This window comes from Syngnathus typhle, unplaced genomic scaffold (assembly GCF_033458585.1).
Source record: "Syngnathus typhle isolate RoL2023-S1 ecotype Sweden unplaced genomic scaffold, RoL_Styp_1.0 HiC_scaffold_113, whole genome shotgun sequence".
In the NCBI taxonomy this organism is placed as follows: domain Eukaryota; kingdom Metazoa; phylum Chordata; class Actinopteri; order Syngnathiformes; family Syngnathidae; genus Syngnathus; species Syngnathus typhle.
Window position 1 is genome coordinate 135058 of NW_026872019.1, and position 19799 is coordinate 154856.

Sequence of the window (19799 nt, forward strand, 5' to 3'; positions counted from 1 at the left end):
AGACCTGAAGATATTCCACTTACCCAGAGGTACAAAGACATTTGTTTTATTGAGTTTGTTCAGTTATGTACACAATGTGGTTAGGACACAAACGCTAAGCACAACCTGCATGTATTTGTTTCCAAAAATTGCAGAATTCCAAATGAGAAATGGGTCAATTAGACAGCAGCGCTGTTTGACGGCGACTGTTCATATGCCTGCAAGGCCAAGTCAATGTAGCCAGACCTCTGGGATTCCTTTTTGGCATAGATCTGTTGAGACAGCAATATAGATTTGTTTATTACTGTCATGCAAACACAAACACAAAATTGTTTTTACGTGTTGCTACAAATTGGAGGGAGGTTATTGTACAGGTGGAACAACTTTAAGACCTTTGCAATGTAAGGTTAAAAAAAAAAAAAGCGTTGTCAGACATGATTTATGGCTGTATTTGTCACTGATAGGAAGACTTGAGGGGTAAATGAAGTCACAGCGCTACCTAGTGGGCAAATAATGTAAGGACACCCTTCAGCAGGTGAGTCAAATGTGAGCCAATGTTGAAAAGAGCTGTAGTCGTCCGATTTAATGGGTACAATTAATTGATCAGGCCCCAACTAAAACCAACAATTAAACAACGAAAATCAGGCATTGTTTTGTTTTTGGAGTACAACAAAAGCATCTTAAAAGATATTTGTTTGTCTGTAGACACAGTGCAGTCAAAATTGTTGGAAACCCACATTCGTCATTGAAATAATTTGAAACTGATGACACTGGTGCTTGCTGAAATGCATACTAACAAGTCGCAGTACTTGTCGCTAAATGTTCACGTGACAATAAAAACAAAACAAAAAAGGCTATGAGAAATAGAAATGTTAAAAAGTATTGCCTCAGTCGGGGTAGGAGATATCAACCTAATCTTAAAAGCTCATGATGGCAAGTGTTCTCACCTTGACAAGGTCAGTGTCTGCAGCCTCAAGTCTGGAAGCTTCCAGTGCCGACTCGCTGTGAGGATGGACCAGGTGGAAGAGAGACACGAGGCTTACTGCGTCCTGCAGTCTGAATCACACAAAAACAATTCTGCCTGAACCAAACACCGTAAACACCAAAATAAATCTGTAGAAGATCAACATGCAATAGAAGAAAAGTCATCTATTAAACTCACAATTCCTTCTTCAGCATGTCCACAATGAGGCCATCAATCCTGCGAGCGTTGACCAGGTACCAGGCCATACCGCCAAAGTGCCGGGTAGAACGAAGAAGCTCATATTTCCCATGTTTGTCCAGATCTTCATAGGTAGCGGCGTGCACCTGACCCAAATAGATCTCAGGTTTGCAGTCCACCAATCGCAGTTTGGTTGCTATGGCGAGGCACTCAGCTTACCTTGATGTACTGTGATGAGTCGGGTTCAAACTGGACCAGACACAGGTCCAACGCATCCTCGTGCCGGTCCTGAGAGAACACCATCTAATAGAAAAGAAAATATGCAAGCAAAAGAGGGAATAAAAAGAAGGGACTACTTGTGAGTTTTAATTGTCATTGGTTGTTTAATAGTCGTGGCAGTCACAGCAGCATTTGAAAGAAAAAAGCAGCTTTGATGGGCTATTTTTTTACCTTTAGGTTTTCCTCAGTGAAGAGCAACGGCGTAGTGATTTTGCGCCCATCTCTTGGAAAGTAGACCTGAATGAGTCGGTCTCTTTCCTCCCAGGTGGCTTTTCGTAATGTGCCGTCGGTCTCCCTCACAACAATGAACCTTTCCTGAGGGCAAAACAAACACACAAATGAACTATGCATCAAGACAAGGTGCAAATAAACAATTATTACAATATACAGGTGATGTGGAACATGATCATTTTTGTACAGTTCTGAAATAGATTCACAGTAATATGCTGACAATGCATGTTTATATTTAACAACAGGAAAGGAGATACAAATAGTTGCTGCACTTTAAATGAAACTGCTTACTGAACATCATTCTGAGAGACAGTTCTGATACTGTATTTACTGGCTTTCAGTAAAGTTCTGCACTGGATGCCGCGGTAATGTCTATCCAGAACGTTTCTTTTTATTTTTTTGTTTATCTAATGAAGTTAAAGGTACTAACCCTGTTTGGAATGTTGTAGGTGATATCTGTGAAGACATATTTGACTGTATCCATGCCATCCAGAATCTTGTCGACAGACAGTATGTCACTGATGGGCTTCCTCTCAGGTAACACAGGTGGCATTTGCAGCATCTTTTTCGCTTTCTCTGTGGCCAACTTCACCGCCTGAAAGCATACAGTGGCTACTGAGTAACAAGTCGTGTGTGAGACTGCAAGAAAAGGATAGTGTGACTCAAGGCACCTACCTGCTCCAACTGTTCATCGGTCATGAGTTTATACGTTGGCGGGTTCAGTTCCTGTTTAACTGATCGGAACACCTTTTGCAGGTTCAGGCCCGTTATCCTGGTCAGGATGTCCTGCACAACTGGATCTGTGAACTGGGGCTTTGCATTGTTTTGCACTATGGAAGAGAAATATGCAATCATAATCAAGGTCTAGCAACCAAATATTAACGCTGTAAAAATGTTCCATTGTAATATCTAGCTGGCAGCGCATTCTTGAGCAACAGAAAATAATGCAGAAGCTGTGGATGGTAAAATATAAACATAATTGTTTGTAGAACGAATCCAAATGTGGATGTCTTGTATTTTTGACACACGACAAGGTCAGCGTTACAATTACATGGTTTGCGCTATTGCACGTTATGATCCAGACTGTGTAATATACATACCGCTGTCTGGCGTATCGATGCAAAAAGTCCGGGTGCTACATTTTACGAGCAAGTTTTTATTTCTCTGAACACTTTGCAGCCAAGAGCAGCCTCGGCGTAAGCACCGTGCTGTACCGAGCGCTGCCATTTTTCCTCTTCTTCGTTGGTTTCATCTTCTTTGACGCCACGCTGACGCACACTGTCGCTGCTGTTGCATTACTGCCACCTTGTGTTCTTCTGAAACAACCCAATGCAATTAAGGAGACTGCCCTTTTTGTACAGTATTAAATGTACTTTATTTTTCAGTTTCATGAGTGTGATCTGCCCCCATAAGTGGCTACTTTAATGAGTCAAAGGTTTAAAATACATTTTGGTGTATAGCTTAATTCCATGATTCCCCTTGCAACTCAAATTGTTATATGCTTTTATTTCTGAATACAGGCAGAAATTGAAGTGCATGAATTTTAATTAAAAAAAATTGAAACATCAGGCTGTTCTATATAGACCGGTAGTGTAGAGTATTGAAATAAACAGTATACAGAAATGATTTCGTAAAACATACTATAAATAAACTTAACTATACATGAAACTTTTTCCTGTAATTTTCCATGCTCTTTGTTTCTTTTTATTTCTTTATTCTTGTTTGTTCTTATTGTTCTTATGGGGACACCTCGTGTAATAAGCACGTTACATTCATTTTTCCTTGGTGATTAAATAATTTCACTACTCCTGTCTGTGTCTGTCCACAAGATGGCAGTGTAATAACATGGGAGCGCATAATAACCTTAGATTGGAGTTTTAAAAACATTTTTACTCTTTATAGTCACACTCGTTCCTTGCTGATATGTCAGAACATTTATTAAGCCAATGCACTACTCAGACTACTACATTTGGGATAGAGAAAAACGTAATTTCGGTCTCTTTGTGTGTTGTGACGTGGAGAGATTGACAATAAAGCTGACTTTGACTTTGACTTTGACCCTAACCTGAAAATTTACGGCTGCAAGCAATATTTAGGGGTGTAAACTGTAAATAGATTTGTGTAAATGTTGACAATCAAATCACACAAATTTTGACTGTATTACTGATAAATGGGCTGGAGCAGGAGTTTGTCCATAACCAAACATAGCCAATAATAATTAAAAAATTAACAACAATGATAAAAACAATTAAGCAATTATTTTTATAGCACATTTCATACGCAGGGCAACTCATTATGTTACACCAACCAAAAGTGCAACATCTAAAATCATCTACAAACAGAACACATTACAATTTGGTTGGGAATCACTGCCTTTGAGAATTTCACATGATGCACCAAAGGACTTTTCATCTCCTGTGTTCACACATGCTATATAATCTCACCACTTTCTTCATTCACAGTAGCACTACAGCACCATTATCAGTAGAAGTAAAGAAGAATTGCAGTAATTCAGCCGCTCGTCATGTTTAAGGTCATGGGAATCTTGAGCATGACTTCGAATGACATCTTGTGCTGGTCACTATATTCAAATGTCGGACACATATGCAATGAAGACGGGCAACCATTCACACTCACAATGAGACTAGTTAAGCAAATGTACTACCACAACACCATCAGTCATGGTATCTACTTATTTACTCTAAATTACTGTAATAATTAAACTCAGACTCTGCTCTATATTTGTGCTGAACGCTGCACACATGCAGACATGCAAGGAGAAATCAGAGTGAAAGGGGAATGCAAATTGTGCAGCACCACTTGAGCTGAGATGAACTGGCATGGTGCCTTGCTCAAGGTTGCCAAGTTTTGTCTGACGCAGTCCAGATTAATTCTATTTCTAGGATTTATTAGTTATTTCATTATTCTATTCCTTGCAAATGTATCGGGAATTTATTTATTTATTTATTTATACAGTTTTTTATGGTAACAAAAATATAGGTTACTCTGCCACTCAGACGCTAAACAAATATCGTCAAGGATTTAGGTTGTCCTTGAAATGTATACATCTCTACCTCACCAGTTCACTAATCTACCAAATTATACATTGTTGGGGCAGATGGAGGTGTGGTTTAAGTGGGTAATGAGGTGAATCGTTAGCAGCAGTATGTCCAGAAGCACAGACACCGGTGGAATGATGTGTTGATTGAGCTGCAAGAGGCCCCGACTATACTGCCAGATGTATGCAGCTGTCACACTGCTGACGGAGGAAGACAAGTAACCATGTGACCTAAACTCAGTCAGTCAGACTATCTGTCTGTCTCTCTCAGCCAGTCTTGCTGCCTGTCTTTTTCTCTGTCAGGATGTAGTGGAACCCAAAGTTTTGAACTGTAGTATCACACTGCATACATATCTAGAGCATGACATAATTATCAAGCAGGAAATGATCAACAAGTGTATAAAAGTGGTGAAGCAATGCAGGTGGACATGTCAAGTGTGTGTGTTGTGCAAAAACATTTAAGCTGTGCATTAATGTGAATATAAACATCCATACTTTGTAATTTGTAGGCCAGCAAGAAGGAGTCTTTAGATGTTATTTCAATGTATTAAATACTTGAACAAAATAAACGTGACAAGCAGTCATCTGCACACGTGTAACACTCACTGTATGAACATTTTCAAGAACGCTTTAAACATGCTTGTGGAGCCTGTCAGACTCAGATAAAAAAAAAAAAAAAATCAGGTTAGAAAATATTTACAAATATGAAAATCACTCCTGACTAGCTCTAGAACACAAACTAGACAGCATTAAATTATTAATAAATACAGCATTAATAAACTTTAAAATCCAAATAAAAGTTCAAATAAAAGGTACAGTGTGTAAACGGCTTTGATTTATCAGTGTTCAGTCATTTTAAAAACCCACAATCAATCTCAGTAATACTACACAAGAATAGGTTCTAAACTTCTTACACATCAACATAAATAACAGTATAATTGTCGGCCTCTAATTATTTTCCACGTCTCGCCGCCATCTTTCTGTTACCCGTAGGAGACAAATCACCCCATCACAAATGTGCAATGACGAGAAGTCACATGTAATGACATTTGCTTGCACCTCTGCTGAAAACATTGAGAAGGCTTGCGACATGTGTTCTCTCTGTGGCACCGTGCTTCAAAATGCATGTACTTTAAATTTAGAACATTCTATTCTATTAATTCCCCACTAGAAAGCACAAAATAATACACACTGTCTGTTTTTTTTTTTTTTTAACAAAAAACGTGTCAAGAGTTTTATTATTGCAATGATTCAGTTTATGGCCGATGAGTGCACACATTAATCAATACCAAAGACGAAATAAAGGGATGCAGCATATTTAGAAAACAGCTTTTTTTATTTATTTTTTCATCTGGACTGCAGATGGAACACAAAGGCAATGCTGAAGCAATAGCACTTGCCTGACCACATCCGACAACTAATCTCCCTGTATTTCCTCTAATACGACAAAACTTCTGCTCTGAAATACCCTCCACCGTGATTTTACCAAAAGGGTGTTCATAGAGATATTAGTATATACACTTTATGATAGATAAAAGCTTCTTTATCCCTCCAAATGATCATAGTCTCTCAAAACAACCCATGCTTTCCCCGGTGGAGCAAAGGTGACCTTTAACCTTCTTGAAAGCAGAGTATTAACTGCCTTATCAGTGCCACGCTCCTCCTGTCACTTTATCCCTTGGTCAATGCAATCTTAAATTATAAAAATAACAAAGTGAGAGTGAGGGAGGGGGGTCCTTGCGCTGGTAGGCAGCCTCTCGTGTTGCATGCAAACCTGTGAACTCAGTCAGTCGTGAGTTAACAAATGCAACGATGCAGAGGTCTTTCGGATCTGTGTGTGTAGCTACGTTGGTTTGATTTTCAACTTGATGAACTAAGGTGAGCGGAAGGTCAGGTTTGTGTGTGCATGTGTGAGTGTATTTTATTCCAAATAAAGTGAATGAATTGAAAACTCCATGATTTAACACAATCAGTCACAGGGATGCTGGTCAACCTTCCATATGTTTTGATGTTTCCCCCATCATAACTCTCCATTAATTTTCTACATGGCTTGTCGTCATAAAAGTAAAGTATCCAAGCTGAGTTCGGATGAGAAAGCACAGACAAACAAGCTACCATTCACTTTCACACCTATGGGCAATTTAGTCTTCAATTAACCTAACATGGATGTTTTGGAAAAATGAGAGGAAGCCGGAGCACCCAGCACAGGGAGAACATGCAAACTCCACGCAAGACGGACGGCATGAGATGAGATTCAAACCCAAAACTGTGAAGCTAACCACTCTATTTTCATGCCCATTGAGAGTCTGGCGTGAAGCGTGGCCTAAAATATGTGCAAGGGATAGCTGGAGTAAGTTTTGGTATTTTACCAAACCTGTGCGATGAGAATGGCACATTTTAAAAAGGGCATTGTGCGCCGTTGTGGGCACTGACATAGCCAAATTGATTTAATGCCAATCAAAGATCCTGCTCTCAGTCTCTTTAAATATAGCAGGATTCTCATGCAGTCCTTGTCATGACGGAAGGATAAACTGATCTACTTTTGTCCTGCAATAGGTTGAGACATTTATTAGAAACTGAAAGCTGATCTCCAAGGGAAGATAATATACATAACGTTGGCTAAGTGTCCGTGTCTATCAAATTCTCACGCAAGCGCAACGAGGCTGGCGTCGACATAAAAATCAGGATACGCCAGTTTTTATGCTTGTGCGGAGCTGTGATATCTGCAAATGCAGCACCCTTGGAGTTTACACTCAAATGCCCTTTAAAAAATAAAAACAAGTGTGTTATTTGTAAATTTTACATTTTGATCTTTCCATCTTTCCCAAATTCCTTGCCCTGTCAACTTCTCTAGTCATTCTTAATGGGGAAAAAAAGGGTAATGTGTTGCACACGCTCATTCTAATTATGAAGTGGCTTCAGAGGGATCTTTTGGAGGCCAGATGTAGTAATGTCACAGTGCCCCCTTGTCCACCCAAACTATCACCCAACTCCCCCCACTTACTGTTCCTATCATTGTGCCTCCTCTAGCCTTCAGTCTGCACTCTCCCCATGCTCATTCTTCCTCCTCTATGAGGGAGGAGGAGGAGGAGGAGGAGGGGGGGAATAAGACCGACCTTGAGTTCTCACTCTCAAGCCACAACGTCTCACACGCAGGTGCATAGACCCCCCCCTCCACACACGTACACACACATCAACAGAATGATATAAAATAATGTGTGTCAAAAGCAATATGGCCTTACTGCTTAAGACTTCATTGAATAGGAAAAAATGAAATGTTGCAAGTTTCCACAGTGTGATCACATCCTCACCGATGAGACACTTCTCATTTTTATCAAGTGCTCCCCAAAAGCCAAATAAAATAAATAAGGTGATGCATTTACTTTATAAAAAGCTTATCTTTGCTAGAATTGAATTAAAGATTTGTTTCTAAAAAACATGTTTGAAGAAACAGTAATTCCTGAAAACAGAGAACAATGCATTAAGGTAGTGATTTGTTGCGAGTTCCTATTTTTGTGCCCAGGGCAAGTCCAGCATGAAATATAGTTAGTGTTTTTTTTATTTTGGCATTTTTATAGAATTGTCATGTGCGCCAGTGGCGTGCAATATAAAACGATCTCAGACCGCCAGAATGCTCATCAAGGCACAACGCCGTCTGCCAAATTCCCAAACACAGTAAGCAAGACTCGCTCCAGTACAAAAATCAAAACGCGACCGTTTTTAGGCCAAGCACACACATGTGCCTGTCTGCAAAAACAGACTCCACAGTAGTCACTATTTCAGATTTTCAGATTTTTGGGGAGATGCCTGATTAAAACAGGGAGATGACACATTTTGTCATGTGGCATGAGTTTCCCCTCACCGACTACACTATGCTAAGCGCCTTCGTTCGCATCAGTGGCGCTGTGACGCAATTGCAATTTACTTGGTAGCTCATTTATACCACGGCAACATGTAATTAGAGAATTAGCTATTCCCACACCCCATAAATTAATCTCCCACAATGTACGCAAAAGTTCTGTCTCTCATTGTCTCTTGGTTTCTGTCTTTATTTGTCTCTCACTCCCTTTCTCGCGCCCTCTCAGAGGCACACACGCACACGACACCTTTCCGTTTCACCCCGCTCTGAACCTGTTCCCTGTTCAACATGAAGAAAACTAAATAAACAAGCTACCACCACCACCGCTCACTCGCCTGCCTGCCCACCTACCAATCCATTGCCTTTCTTCTACCCTCCCTGGACCCCCATTCAGTCCCTGCTTCCGCACTCAGGTTACACCTCCCAGCTTCCTGCTGCTCCCAGTAAGGGTGACACACATTCTAGCTCTGTGTTGCAGTGTGTGTGAGACTCGGGTAGAGAAAAACGACAAAAGTTTTTTTCTACTAGGATACCAAAGTGTTGTTTGAATATTTTGTCAAATATGCCATTTAATTATGGTCATACACAGTCAATCATGTGGACACTTGCTCACTTAAGCAATGATGAGGATGTTTTTTTGCAAGCAAAACTTTAGCGTCACATCCTTTAATGTTTTGTAGGGTCATGGACATTTTATGTGAGCGCAATCATGGACAAAACGATTTTTGTTTTACACATACTTGTCAACATATTTGATTAACATTGCGTTGTCAAGAATGAAGAGAAGAATCAAGCTTTCTTTGTCACACATGGGATTCAACAAAAACACAAACACACACGACACTCACATGCACGCACACAAACACACACTCTAGCTCTTAATTAGGCCGCTGAGTGAGCCGGTCTCCAAGTTTAGCCTCAGCTTCCAAAAGCGGAAGAAACAGTGATTTGTAACTGTCATGATGGTCCCGATTGAATTACGCACAAGAAGGAGGATGCAATGGTACTGATGCTGAGAGGGAAACTGAGTTGCACGCGAGATGCTAAAAACAGTTGTTATTGCCATTTGCAGAGGAAATGCTCAATTGTGGGTTTGTTTCTGCAGATGGGCTATTCATCTAATAGACTAGAAGAAGTCTTCATTGTACTCATGAGGTGTTAAGACTTGCAAGGAGGCAAAAGAGAAATGATCAATGATTGGCTGTTGCGTGGGAAGATTTGGAAAGGAGGATACGGAAGGAGGCGTTATCCTAGCCTTGACACCAGCAACTTTGTTCACAAAACGTTTATCAGGAGATACTAGTAGAGCAGGTGGTTGCAGACCAGTAATGTTATATAATGTCAAAAAGGAACCTTGGATTTCTCGTATTGGAGGAGATAAGATTTGCAAAATATGAGAAGCTAACCACAGAAATGAGTTTAACTTCCAGTTCTTTAGGGTGAAAACTATGTACAAGAAGCTGGCTAGATTTCCATCAAATCGCCGACATTTGTATTGAAGGCAGGGAATGTTCTCCTTTAACCAAGATTTGGGATTAATGGCAGGAATTGTACAAAGTTTAAAAAGGTGCAATCTCAGCAAAAATGGCGGAGCAGTGTGAGTTAAAAGTTAAAACTTGAGTATTTTTCAATAAATTGCTTTCTTAGTCTTGTCAGCAAGCCATGTAATTCTTTATAAATAAATAATAAGTACTCATGGTAACTGAAAAATCAGAGAGCTTTCAAAAAGACTCATTGTTAGAAACTGCTAAGCCACAATAGTGAAACGACAGAACAAGATTTCATTTGGCCGGTTGAACTCAGCGTATATGTGTTGAAGAATGTGCTTGTACGCGTGTCCAGTTGTGTGTCTGACCTCAGTGTGTCCACCATTGCTGTCTATATCTGCAGGCCAGCAGAGTGCTTTGCGAGTGGGAGGTTTCATGCGTTTGATGTTGCTGACAGTTGCCTCCTCTCTCCGCCTCGCCTCAGATCAGTGGCCCGGGCCTGCGTGGGCCGACCCGGTTGAGATGACCGCTGCAATGACGGTCATCGTACAGGCCTGTCTGCCTTGGTCACATGAAGTGGGTCACGTGACACAGTGGGGCAGTTGATACTGATGTTGGCCTTGCCTCTTCATGTGGTGGGAAAACACTGCAACAGATGGCTTCAGAAAGTTCCAGAAACATCTGCAATGTCCACCACTGGTGAGAATCTCACCCCCCGCTGCTTAAGAACATATCAGTGGAATAACAGAATTGGTTAATAATATTGAAAGAGTTACTAATATTGTGCGATGCGCTCAGCGGAATTAATGTGTTTGACACACAGGTTGGACTTATTTGTAAAGGTGTCGGCGTTATTCCTAATCTTAAATGAGATCCTTAAGATTTTTCGTGTGTGTGTGTGTGTGTGTGCGTGTGTGTGTGCCTGCACCCCAAGGAACTCTCCATACCCTTTGACATATTGTTAAATTGAAGAATGTTTGAAGTATGATGCAACATCAGCTGCTCTCACTTAGCTTTGAGCTGCTTTCCTTTGAAAAGTCCTCTCCGGTCTCAAGTTACGATGGAGACAGCGCTAGGACCACACTGTGTGTGTGTGCAAACTGGAAGAAGAAATCTGTTTTAAATGGCGTGTTAATGTGGCTGATCCACTGACATGCAATCTTCATTATGATACATTTGACCATTTCAGAGGCGTGTCCATAAAACCAAGAGTGGAAGTTCAAATTTGAATGAGCCGAGATGTGGTGCAGATAAGATCCATACAAGTTTGGGAAATTTCTTGCTTAGTTTACTGCACTGCAGAGGCAGAGCCTGCTGTTACTGTTATGAATAATATCCACTTGTGTAATGTGGGCTCCATTGCGTGATGGGGATGTTTGAATTGGTGGGTTGAAATCGTCGTCATTGCAGTGTGCGGTAAAAAGAATTTTATATTTTTAGTTTGCCATTTGTTTCCATTTGCTGGAGATGTTTTACTAAACCTCTTCCTCTTCTTATCATGATGTCAAGTAAAGAATCACCTTTTGTTAAGCAAAGGCGGACACAACGTGACCCCAGATGCACATCTGTAATTCTTTTGTAGAACTTGTTACATGGATTCACCTCTGGGGTTGGCTTTCCTTCATTCCAAAAGATCCTCTTGGTGCTTTGCCAGTTGTTGAGCACAAGCGACAACATTTGGTATTTGAGGTTTTGGAGAGGTTTTTGTATGAGCAGTACGGAAACTCACAAACTGGATGAATAAGGGAAAGTACAGTTGATTACGGAAGCTGAACATAGGACATTAACATAGCAAAGCTTTTGACATAGTCCAGGAATTCCTCAGAGCGCAGAAACCGACCTCTCGGCCACATCGATTACTATGTAACAAGCGTGATAATTTGTATTGTCTTTGACCTCTCACCTATACACTGTACCCACAGGCATTGCCCTGTCTTTCAACTCTACGCGCTGGCTCAGGGCCTCGAGCTGTCAGCCTTCAGGTCAAAGTGGATGAAAATTCTCCACTATAGGAAAAGGAAGCGGCACGCTTTGAGTTTGTTTATCGTGGAACTTAATGGATTCCCACTTATGCTTGCATGTGTGAAGGTCCACTTCCCTTAACTGTCGGTAGACGCGTGTGGCCAGGCATGATGCCTGCGAACAGGATGGGCACCACATGTATGCCCACATTGCTGGGGGCCCTGTTGCTCTGAAGCTTTGGCATCAGAGCACAATGGAAGGATGTGTGCTATTGTTTTAGCTTGTAGGGTGAGGATGCGAGAGCTACCAGAGGCAAACGTCATGGTTTGACACATGTGATGAGGACGCTGACTGACGTATAGCTGACTTGGTGGGCGTGGAAACTAATATGAACTTTAAAGTTGAACTTCTCACTGCTGTCTCTATGGGTGATTTTATCAGTATCGTAAAGAATAGTCCAATTATGTAAGACAGAATTACTTCATAGTTATTTTCCCAAAAAAAAAAAAACTGCTTGCAAATTCTATTGAACAAATTTAGCATCTCCTATCTGTCTTCAGTAAACTCATTCTTTAATGGGGTAGAGCAATACAAATGTAAGTTGGTCATATTATGGAATGCGCCACAGTCAATCAGGTGTCTCAAGATCAGGCAAGCAGCTAGTCAGGTCATGGGACCCTCATCAAGCCCCTGCGGGAGGACTAAACTTTACGCGGGACCCTGATCATGAACCTTTCACTTCAGGAGAGCTCTGTCTCCTTGTATGCTTCCATATTTTTTTTTTTCCTGTCTTGGAAAAGTATGTCTCCCTAGTAATTGTATTTTGCCTCATGCCAAAGAAATGCTTCCTCCCTCACCGCCATGATCTCTCTCTCATTCTGGCTCCGTCTGTCTCCCTTCATTCCTTCTTCATGTCAGTGATGGGAAACGAGCAGGAGCAAGAACTTTTGTGTCCGTGAGTGCTGTTTGGTTAGACAGAGTCATATAACACGACTTCGGTGCATTCACATGTGTCTGAGCGATGGGCCAGTGACGGCTATTTACATTAAAGACCCCAGAGCGGGCTCTCAGCACTCCATGGTTACATTAAGTGAAATAGAATCAGTCGAACTCTCACCACTCAACACTCTGCGTTTCTGTCTTCTATTCCATCCCAACAATTTGCCTGCCTCTTTCTCTCACTTCTCTTTCCATGAATAGAATCGTTGCAAAATTTCTGTGGTATGCACCTCACGCAATTTCAAACAGCACGCTGCACCTTCTGGTGGACGATGGTAATGTTAACATCACAGTTTTAGATATGTCCAGAAAATCAGGCCATGATAAACACGTTAAAAAAAATCTGACATTACGCCTGCCACAGTGCACTGAAAAAACAAACCATAGTAAATGATTTTTGCTAAAAAGAAGGCCAAGGTGACTGAATTATTTAATCAATTAATCGTAACTACATTGTATATTTATTAACTATTAAATGACAGTGAACAGATTCATTCCTTTCAAACTTGAGTTGAACCCAACAGCTTGTTTTACATTTAATCTACATAATACACAATAAAGTTGTCTACGGTATATGTAAGTCTTTTATATATATTTTAAAATGTGCTCATGTTATGAGAAGAAATCACAATCAGTCATTCTTAGCCCCATTAAAATATGTCATTAAAAATATCATTAAAGTAGACAATACGATTGTTGTTAATATGAGAACCCCAGGTGGCGTTGGAGCCATTTTTTTAAAAATGTTTTTTTCCCTTAAGAGTTATTTTATTTTCTAACATGATTATTCCATGCATTAATCACAACTAAACTACTCCACTCATCTACAGTAGCTTGCCAGGCAAATTCAAAGTTTCGGATTTTGGCAGGTTAAAAAGTGATTTTCTTCTAAAGCAAACATTTTGTAACAGTTTAGTTTCTGCTTGTTTACACCTCTTAAAACTATCACATGGGGAATTTGTGTGGTTTTGGCTTTGGCAAGTTTTTTTTTTTAGCTAACTTACCCCGCACACAAATGTCCTCTATATTCACCAGGACACACATACACACACTCAGTGTGACCATGACTAATACCGTACATCTTGGCACGCACAAGCTGGGCTCAAAGGTCAGTCGTGTGTCAATAAACAGAGGAGCAAGTGATTGGCTTCACTCTGACTGAAAGCATTACTGTAGCCCTCTTTGACGCGTTTAAAGCCACACTACCAGCCCTGAATTGATCAAGTACTTTATGAATCTGCTCAACCCGCATTATTGCTCTCTTCACTCTCCAAACTATTGTTACAGATGGTCATATGTTTCAGGGTTACTTGCAATTGTCCCCTGATGTGAGTAGAACCGAGGTCTGCCTTTGACCCTCTTGAGATCAATTTCTTGCCTTTTTATGCAACTGGTGGCTTTACCCACAGCTTGCTCCCCAAAGACAGGTATAGAATTTCTCAGTGAGCCTTACACTGCGCTTGACCCCACATCCATAGAAAACATGTTAGATAATGGAGGCGGTCAGCCGCCTTGGTCAAGTCATAGTGTTTGATCAGAAAATCCTTTGTGCGTTCTCCTAGGTGGAAATCTGATTAGTATCCGTGGTAACCAAGCGATGGGATCCATGAGGCTTTGCTTCAATCACGTTTAACAAGGTGAGTTTTTGTGCCCAAACATCACCATAATAGAAAGCTTTAGATACATTTCCAGACAACCTACTTGAACGTATCAGCCAGGGTTGGGGAAACACACCACTGATTGTGCACTGATAATTTGCAACATCGTCAAATAGTTGCTATCATCCCATGTGCTTTGGAAGGCCACTTTTTTTTTTTTTTTTTCGCAAAGGCACTGGCTTATGTGACTATCAAATATCAAACAATTTGACTTTCTTCATGAACCTTTTAAGAAGTGAGGAAAAGATGGGGCCAAGCCGATGCTGTGGCCAGGAAACTTCGCAACCTGAAGACTGTAAGTAGATTCCAGTAGTCAGGAATGTCCAAGCATAACAAACATGTCATCTCTATTTAATTTAACACATGTTGCTAGCTGGTGATGTGAGATGTATATTATTATTAATTAAGCTTTCTAACATTCTCTGCACCGCACTTTCTCACAATTTACTTAAAATTCATTAGAGTTTCAAACATCTAACTTTGCCATATCCATAAAACAATAAATTAGCTTCATGAAAGGAATGAATCATTGAGCTACTTATGAGCTTGGCTGCAGCTATTTTACTTTAAAAGGGACATTTATTTCATTATTATCAATCATTATTAGGTTAATATCATTTTATGCAACTTCCCAGTGTACTGTTCCTTGTTTATTTATGCATTTGGAATTACTTTACATGAATGGCACAGTCTAGTCACAACTACTCAGCACTCGGGAGAATTCTCCATGTGGCTCTCTGAATCTATTTTCACCCCAAAAGGTCACAGATATTAATATCAAGGCAGGACATTTTATCCCAAAACACCTCATCCTCTCTCTGCGTGTGCCCCCCCATGAGATATTGAACAAAAGGGAATCATTGTGTGACCATCAAAATCCAAGCATGCCGATAATTTCCCAGACATCTGTGAAAAATGTAACCTTTCCGTTGCTCTCATGATGTCAGTCGGCTGTTGTGTTCAGCGGGGGATTGGGCTAAAACGCTTGTGAGGGAGCCAAGGTAAACCCTTCCAAATGGAGTACGGCACAGGAAAAGGGACACCATTGCAACAAAAGGAGTTAGATATGCATCATTGGTTCTGCACACCGGCCCCAGCTTGAGCCAATTATTGGTGTCATCTTGATCCAATTTAGCAGTGAGGGAAGGCTTGGAGTGGTGTGAGGGTGCAAACGTTGGTCAGTTAACCTGATCTGACTAAGAATTAAGTCGACCCTACATCCACTGTCACTCTGTAAACACGCAAGTACAAGTTCTTTAGTTCATATTCGAGCGGCCGCATGCCGCTTTCGCTATACCAGTTTTCTCTTTTGACTGGGATAGGATATAACGGTAAGCTTAAATGTTGGATTAAATGACATGTGGACTAAAGTAATGGGACAGAAACTCTCTCAGATGCATTCCAAAGACTAAAGAAGAATGGAAGCTATCACAGTTGAAAAGTTAAGAAATGTTATGTTTTCACATTTTTCAATCAACCTGTTTAATTGATCAAGGGCTTTACTTATCCAAATGTATGTTACCCTTAAAATTATTTTTATTAAAATTTTTAAAATGTTTTACTCATTTTTTTTTACTTTGCAAACTACCGGGACTCAATGTCCTCATAAAGGTTTAAAAGAAAACAAAAATAACTCCCACGGAAAGATATAAATACTTACTACCAAAAAGTATCGGCGATTATAAATATTATTATTATTACGATGATTTATATAGACTGATAATATTTAGATGTGACATTGAAACATGTAGAGTGATCAGTATTTTATTTTCAAAATTTCTAAACTTTTCCGATAAAATACAGAGGAGGAAATAGGTTATTTAAAAAAATATATATACTATATATAAATGTTTATGAATTCATAATTCTGCTAAAAAAAATTGAGTATCAGCGGCAAGAAGTAAAAGCTTTAAAACTTGTCACGTCAACTTGAACTCAAAGCATGCTTTTTACCTGCTAAAGAGAAGACGACGTGAAATAATGTCATAAACAACCGCTCAAAGACGTTGCTCCAAAAGCCTGTTAAAGCACAGTTTGTGTGAAAGGTTCCACAGGCCTGCAGAAATGATTGTAAACAAACGATTGGCAAGTAAATATTCTTATTTGTGGACGTTTAATTTTAATATCTGTTCCAATACTTTTGCTAAACTATAAACGTGATGTTTTGGGACAAATTATTCCAAGTTGTTCACCCGATGGTGATACCTGGCAATAAAACATCAAAAGTTAGTTTTGCCTCCCAAATATCTTTAGTTTATTTTTACTGTAAAAGGAAATTAATTGGGATCACTCCTCCAGTTCTACTAAAAGCTGCAGCAATAATAAAGGCTCGTGTTAAACAATATACACAACCAGTTATTTAGTTTCAACTAAAGCCAGGTCATATCCTCAATTACACTAAAATGTTGTGATTACAAGTAGTATCCTGTTTTCACAGAAAATATTCTTAGATTTTAACGCATTTTATCATAACCAGTGACAAATGGACAAACTTGAAAAAAAAAAATGTGCAGGTAGAAAGAAAACAAACCTTTTTTCTTTGGTTATGCAGGCTATTTTCTTTTCTAAATTTTAATGAACACTGTATGATCTGTTATCTCAATTTATCTTTGTATCCCCAGTTAAGGTTAGTCCATACACGTTTTGATGCCAATCAAATTAGTTTTATGTTCCTGTCCAAGTGGCCCTTTGATTTTGTAGCAAGCCTTAAATCTAGTGTGTGTGCATGGCACAGGATGGTAGCAAATTATTAAGAGCCCATTCTAGTTTTTCCAATTAGAGATGACCTCCATCCACCGTTGCCCTCGGATCAGCTTTCCATTTCTTATTATTATTAGGTTATTAACACAAACCCCTGAAAGTATCTTTTTAAAGTCTAAAACAAATTCAATTAGGGATCTTTACTCGCACCAGTGCAGACATACCTATCGCTGTCTAACTGCTGTCTGCTCCATATTATTTCTGACACTAAAGTCAGTGAGAGAACGCGGACGTGTAAGCTTATATGGCCCAGCACACTGGACAAAGCAGGTGGGGGGGTGCCGGGTTTGCAGCACATTACCTCTTTATTGAATTAATTATGATAAGGATCCTAACCTTTAACGTGGGGTGAGGCAAGCGGGGTTTTTTTTAAATTCTTTTTTCTCCAAGAGGATAGCTCCGAGCAATTTTCTTCGAGAACAACAGAGAAGGGGTTATTGGATCTGTCAGGCATGAACTTTACGGCATCGTAACAAGCTCCAAAAGGTAAACCGAGGTTGGGCACAGTTCGCCGCGCTGATCCCTATATGACTGCAACATGGGGAAATTTGTTCTACACACTGAACGAATAACAAGAGGAGCGAGAGGAGAGCATCGACCGGTGAGGCCTTGTTTTGATGGCGCCGCAGTTCAACGGCTCGGAGGGTCATGCGGGGTTATCCCGAGGTCTCGTGCCATATACATTTGCAGTCCGATGCAATGAAGTGTGTCATTATATTTTAAAGCTGCTTCCCCATTGAAAGGACACTTCCTGGCTTCCAAGCTCTTCTAATTTCTTTGCCTTGGGGCGCAAATAAACAAGAAATTAAACACTGCTCAGGTGTGGTCAACTTAAAGTGGCGTTTGATATACCGTAATTTTCGGACTATAAGTCGCGGGTTTTGTCATAGTTTGGGTGGGGGGGCGACATACTCAGGAGCGACTTATATACATATATATGTTTTTTTTTCACTTTTTTGGGCATTTTATGGCTGGTGCGACTTATACTCTGGTGCGACTTATAGTCCGAAAATTACGGTAATTAATAACATCAAGAGTGCAGAAGTAGCATGCTGTTCTGAGAGAGTGTTTGTGCTACAAATACTGAGCGTCTTTGCTGATGGGGCCATTGGGGTACTTACATAGGTCAAGCAGTGGGGAGATGAGAAGCAATCACTGACCCCATCTGGTTCTTGTTGAGCTGGTTGACACTACTGGATTGAAGGGGAGACTAATTCCCAATCACAACTGATTGAGAAAATTCCTCATTAAGACCTGATGAGCCCCTAAATTCTTAATTGTGAAACAACAAACAAGATTTTGTAGATGTATTGCTTTCAGCCTGTGATGGGCGTTTGCATGAAAGAAAAGAGATTTACTGTTCATATACTGCTCAGTGTTGGTAACCATGAATTAAATTCAACATAAAGTTCATCACATTTTTCCATTTTTATTATATTTGTTGAATAAAGTTTCCTTTGGCACAAGGATTGTTTTGGGTTGACATTCTGAACCCTGAACTGTAGAGAAAAGTCTCTTTCTTCCAATCTCAAGACCTTATTGGCTTAGTTATCTCTCCATCATCTGTCCCACCGAAGCTCTTTCCACATTCTCGCTGCTTCTAATCTTGACATCTACACTACAGTATGTCTGCCTCATTTTCTCCTTGTCTGCATGTTCCGACCCTGTTCTCGGGCCTAAAAAGTAGCCCACTAAATTATTCATGTTTTCCTTCCTTCTCCAATTCAATGTTGGGCAATTAAAATACCTGAAAGGAATGATTCAACTGTAAATTTGAACTACATTTTACTTCTCGAACAGTTCCTATACTATATCTATTTTGTGTTAAGTTGTATTTTTCCTCACTTGTCGACTTATTATTTGTTGTGCCACAGTACAGTAAATGTTTGTGAGAGATAGGCGCTTGGGGTGATGCCCTGTGTTTATTTTGGTGTTTGTTTTGACATCCCTCCCTCACTCTTTTTCTTCATATCTAAGAGGCGAGCAGTCTTTATCGAGTAGCCAACTTCACACAAGGAAGAGTACAAAGGCCTTAGACAAACAGCTTTGCTTCTCCTACATGCAATGTAAGCACTTCTATTATTTTTTTTCAACCTGTTCATTTTAAATTCTTCAAAGAATAGCGGCAAATCCCAGCAGTATATCACACTGCAAAAAGCAAATTGTATGATGAATACACTCAAGCAAAAATAAATTATTCATATAAATTTATATAATATAAATTGAAATAAATAATCAAGTTCATTTTTATTATGGTGAAATTTTCACTACTCAAAAGACTCGTTTTGCATGAAAACTTTGAAATGAAAAACTCTAAAACTGATTTTTTTCTCCAAGTATAAAGTTATATTTGTAATTTTAGCTA

The 19799-nt window shown here is 39.9% G+C and overlaps 1 protein-coding gene across 1 annotated transcript; it reads right to left on the minus strand.

Moving 5' to 3' along the window:
* Nucleotides 1-30: 30 nt before the first annotated feature.
* LOC133148555 (small ribosomal subunit protein mS22-like) lies at nt 31-2907 on the minus strand. Its single transcript, XM_061271587.1, has 8 exons — nt 2752-2907; nt 2327-2481; nt 2082-2246; nt 1592-1735; nt 1361-1444; nt 1142-1287; nt 927-1035; nt 31-251 (listed from the first exon to the last, which is right to left on the minus strand). The coding sequence occupies exons 1-8, from the start codon at nt 2876-2878 to the stop codon at nt 159-161; spliced, it is 1023 nt and encodes a 340-aa protein (XP_061127571.1). The 5' UTR covers nt 2879-2907; the 3' UTR covers nt 31-158.
* Between the last annotated feature and the right edge of the window lie 16892 nt (nt 2908-19799).

Coding starts and splice junctions, on each gene's coding strand:
- LOC133148555 (XM_061271587.1), bottom strand. CDS start 2,878: ATGGCAGCGCTCGGTACAGCACGGTGCTTACGCCGAGGCTGCTCTTGG. Junction 2,247..2,326: donor CCGATGAACAGTTGGAGCAG/GTAGGTGCCTTG, acceptor GTATGCTTTCAG/GCGGTGAAGTTGGCCACAGA. Junction 1,445..1,591: donor TCACTGAGGAAAACCTAAAG/GTAAAAAAATAG, acceptor CTTTTCTATTAG/ATGGTGTTCTCTCAGGACCG.